This window comes from Hemibagrus wyckioides, linkage group LG13, assembly GCF_019097595.1.
Source record: "Hemibagrus wyckioides isolate EC202008001 linkage group LG13, SWU_Hwy_1.0, whole genome shotgun sequence".
Lineage (NCBI taxonomy): Eukaryota > Metazoa > Chordata > Actinopteri > Siluriformes > Bagridae > Hemibagrus > Hemibagrus wyckioides.
This window is the reverse complement of record NC_080722.1, coordinates 693,152-697,500: the sequence shown is the minus strand read 5'-3', so window position 1 is coordinate 697,500 and position 4,349 is coordinate 693,152. Positions and strand designations below refer to the sequence as shown.

At 32.2% G+C, this 4,349-nt stretch overlaps 1 protein-coding gene across 2 annotated transcripts in view; it reads left to right on the top strand.

Moving 5' to 3' along the window:
- lrrc20 (leucine rich repeat containing 20) overlaps window positions 1-4,034 on the top strand; it is a 5,422-nt gene extending 1,388 nt beyond the window's left edge. For both annotated transcript variants that reach the window (XM_058405616.1, XM_058405615.1), the window contains exons 4-5: window positions 88-255; window positions 3,601-4,034. In XM_058405616.1, the coding sequence (XP_058261599.1) occupies window positions 88-255; window positions 3,601-3,713 (281 nt within the window). In that variant the 3' untranslated portion in view covers window positions 3,714-4,034. The remainder of the gene's footprint in view (window positions 1-87; window positions 256-3,600) is intronic.
- Window positions 4,035-4,349: the final 315 nt, after the last annotated feature.

Sequence of the window (4,349 nt, the reverse complement as noted above, 5' to 3'; positions counted from 1 at the left end):
AATAATCATAAATCAATGTTAATAAGTGAATAATAATAATAATAATAATAATAATAGTAATATATATGATTGTGTACTTTTGTGTAGAGTTGGATTTGCAGGGAAACACTCTGACTAAACTCCCAGATGCTGTTGGAGAGATGCAGAATCTCATCAGCATCGATTTATCCAACAATAACTTCAGTGTTTTTCCTGAACAACTACTGAATATACAAACAGTACAGAACATCAACATATCAGGAAACCAGATCTCAGGTACTGTACTATTAATCATACAGATCTACAGTGTTTATAATGATTTATAATCCCACTCAGTGTTTATAATGATTTATAATCCCACTCTCAGTGTTTATAATGATTTATAATCCCACTCTCAGTGTTTATAATGATTTATAATCCCACTCAGTGTTTATAATGATTTATAATCCCACTCTCGGTGTTTATAATGATTTATAATCCCACTCTCAGTGTTTATAATGATTTATAATCCCACTCTCAGTGTTTATAATGATTTATAATCCCACTCTCAGTGTTTATAATGATTTATAATCCCACTCTCAGTGTTTATAATGATTTATAATCCCACTCTCGGTGTTTATAATGATTTATAATCCCACTCTCAGTGTTTATAATGATTTATAATCCCACTCTCAGTGTTTATAATGATTTATAATCCCACTCTCGGTGTTTATAATGATTTATAATCCCACTCTCTGTGTTTATAATGATTTATAATCCCACTCTCGGTGTTTATAATGATTTATAATCCCACTCTCGGTGTTTATAATGATTTATAATCCCACTCTCTGTTTTTATAATGATTTATAATCCCACTCTCGGTGTTTATAATGATTTATAATCCCACTCTCTGTGTTTATAATGATTTATAATCCCACTCTCAGTGTTTATAATGATTTATAATCTCAGTCTCTGTGTTTATAATGATTTATAATCCCACTCTCGGTGTTTATAATGATTTATAATCCCACTCTCAGTGTTTATAATGATTTATAATCCCACTCTCAGTGTTTATAATGATTTATAATCTCAGTCTCTGTGTTTATAATGATTTATAATCCCACTCTCAGTGTTTATAATGATTTATAATCCCACTCTCAGTGTTTATAATGATTTATAATCCCACTCTCAGTGTTTATAATGATTTATAATCCCACTCAGTGTTTATAATGATTTATAATCCCACTCTCTGTGTTTATAATGATTTATAATCTCAGTCTCTGTGTTTATAATGATTTATAATCCCACTCTCGGTGTTTATAATGATTTATAATCCCACTCTCAGTGTTTATAATGATTTATAATCTCAGTCTCTGTGTTTATAATGATTTATAATCCCACTCTCGGTGTTTATAATGATTTATAATCCCACTCTCAGTGTTTATAATGATTTATAATCCCACTCTCAGTGTTTATAATGATTTATAATCCCACTCTCTGTGTTTATAATGATTTATAATCCCACTCTCAGTGTTTATAATGATTTATAATCCCACTTTCTGTGTTTATAATGATTTATAATCCCACTCTCTGTTTTTATAATGATTTATAATCCCACTCTCAGTGTTTATAATGATTTATAATCTCAGTCTCAGTGTTTATAATGATTTATAATCCCACTCTCGGTGTTTATAATGATTTATAATCCCACTCTCAGTGTTTATAATGATTTATAATCCCACTCTCAGTGTTTATAATGATTTATAATCTCAGTCTCTGTGTTTATGATGATTTATAATCCCACTCTCTGTTTTTATAATGATTTATAATCCCACTCAGTGTTTATAATGATTTATAATCCCACTCTCTGTGTTTATAATGATTTATAATCCCACTCTCTGTGTTTATAATGATTTATAATCCCACTCTCAGTGTTTATAATGATTTATAATCCCACTCTCTGTGTTTATAATGATTTATAATCCCACTCTCTGTGTTTATAATGATTTATAATCCCACTCTCAGTGTTTATAATGATTTATAATCCCACTCTCTGTGTTTATAATGATTTATAATCCCCCTCTCAGTGTTTATAATGATTTATAATCCCACTCTCAGTGTTTATAATGATTTATAATCCCACTCTCTGTGTTTATAATGATTTATAATCCCACTCTCAGTGTTTATAATGATTTATAATCCCACTCAGTGTTTATAATGATTTATAATCCCACTCTCTGTGTTTATAATGATTTATAATCCCACTCTCAGTGTTTATAATGATTTATAATCCCACTCTCTGTGTTTATAATGATTTATAATCCCCCTCTCAGTGTTTATAATGATTTATAATCCCACTCTCAGTGTTTATAATGATTTATAATCTCAGTCTCAGTGTTTATAATGATTTATAATCCCACTCTCAGTGTTTATAATGATTTATAATCTCAGTCTCTGTGTTTATGATGATTTATAATCCCACTCTCTGTTTTTATAATGATTTATAATCCCACTCAGTGTTTATAATGATTTATAATCCCACTCTCTGTGTTTATAATGATTTATAATCCCACTCTCTGTGTTTATAATGATTTATAATCCCACTCTGTGTTTATAATGATTTATAATCCCACTCTCTGTGTTTATAATGATTTATAATCCCCCTCTCAGTGTTTATAATGATTTATAATCCCACTCTCAGTGTTTATAATGATTTATAATCCCACTCTCTGTGTTTATAATGATTTATAATCCCACTCTCTGTGTTTATAATGATTTATAATCCCACTCTCAGTGTTTATAATGATTTATAATCCCACTCAGTGTTTATAATGATTTATAATCACACTCAGTGTTTATAATGATTTATAATCCCACTCTGTGTTTATGATTTATAATCCCACTCTCAGTGTTTATAATGATTTATAATCTCAGTCTCAGTGTTTATAATGATTTATAATCCCACTCTGTGTTTATGATTTATAATCCCACTCTCTGTGTTTATAATGATTTATAATCTCAGTCTCTGTGTTTATAATGATTTATAATCCCACTCTCTGTGTTTATAATGATTTATAATCCCACTCTCTGTGTTTATAATGATTTATAATCCCACTCTCAGTGTTTATAATGATTTATAATCCCACTCAGTGTTTATAATGATTTATAATCACACTCAGTGTTTATAATGATTTATAATCCCACTCTCAGTGTTTATAATGATTTATAATCCCACTCTCTGTGTTTATAATGATTTATAATCCCACTCTCAGTGTTTATGATTTATAATCCCACTCTCAGTGTTTATAATGATTTATAATCTCAGTCTCAGTGTTTATAATGATTTATAATCCCACTCTCGGTGTTTATAATGATTTATAATCTCAGTCTCAGTGTTTATAGTGATTTATAATCCCACTCTCTGGTGTCACCGAGATGAGGATGAGGTTACTTCTGTCTGGTTCCTCTCAAGGTTTCATCCTCATGTCGTCTCAGGGAGATCTCCATCACCTCAATCACCTCTGACTCTCTCATTAGGGATAAATATTACATGAAGTTTGGGTTTTTATGATAAACACATATGTGTATTGTATCACTCTGTCTCTTTGGTCTGTCTCATCTCGGTTCTCTGTCTTCTCTCAGAGGTCCCGTGGGAGCGATTGTGTGTCATGTCCTCCCTGAAAACTGTGGATTTGAGATCTAACCCGATTACTTCACCACCCCAGACTCCACAGAACTTTACTGTCCTCACATAGACACCCAGACACCAACATCTGCAGCTCACGCTGGACTGGATGAGGATCTCACTGGAGTAAATCTCCATCCAGGGCTACAGCTGATATCTTGTGCTACTGTGATCATTATTATGCAAAATAGTACAGAAATAAAGGTTATTATATTTACCACAGGTGGGGTAATATGCTGTTAGTGTTATAGTTGTGTGGTGTTTATTGGGGTAGAAGATTCGGGATATAGCGTGTTATTGTGAACTCAAAGGTGAACCTGAAGGTTAAACAATTTGGTTCAGATTCTGGTTCTGGTTTGATGCTGCTGTTTCTGCACTAAATAAATATTAAAGAAATATTTCTCAAGCAAAATGCCCTTCTTCACTTTGACTTTAGCTCTGCATGATACTGCTAGTCAGGGATCTGGGGTCAGAGCACAGGGGCAGGCAGGATACAATGCCCCTGGAGTGGACAGTGTTTAGAACCTTCTCAGCTTGATTTGAGAAAGAACATATCTCAGAAAACAGTGATGTTTGGGACAGTGTTCCTACATGGTGGCCATCATGAGTAGGGATTTGTATCATGAATGGTTCCTGTAGCAGGAGTTCTGAGGCTTTCAGAGAAGCAGAAGAGGCTTCAGAAGACTCCATCAAACTACAGAGTAAA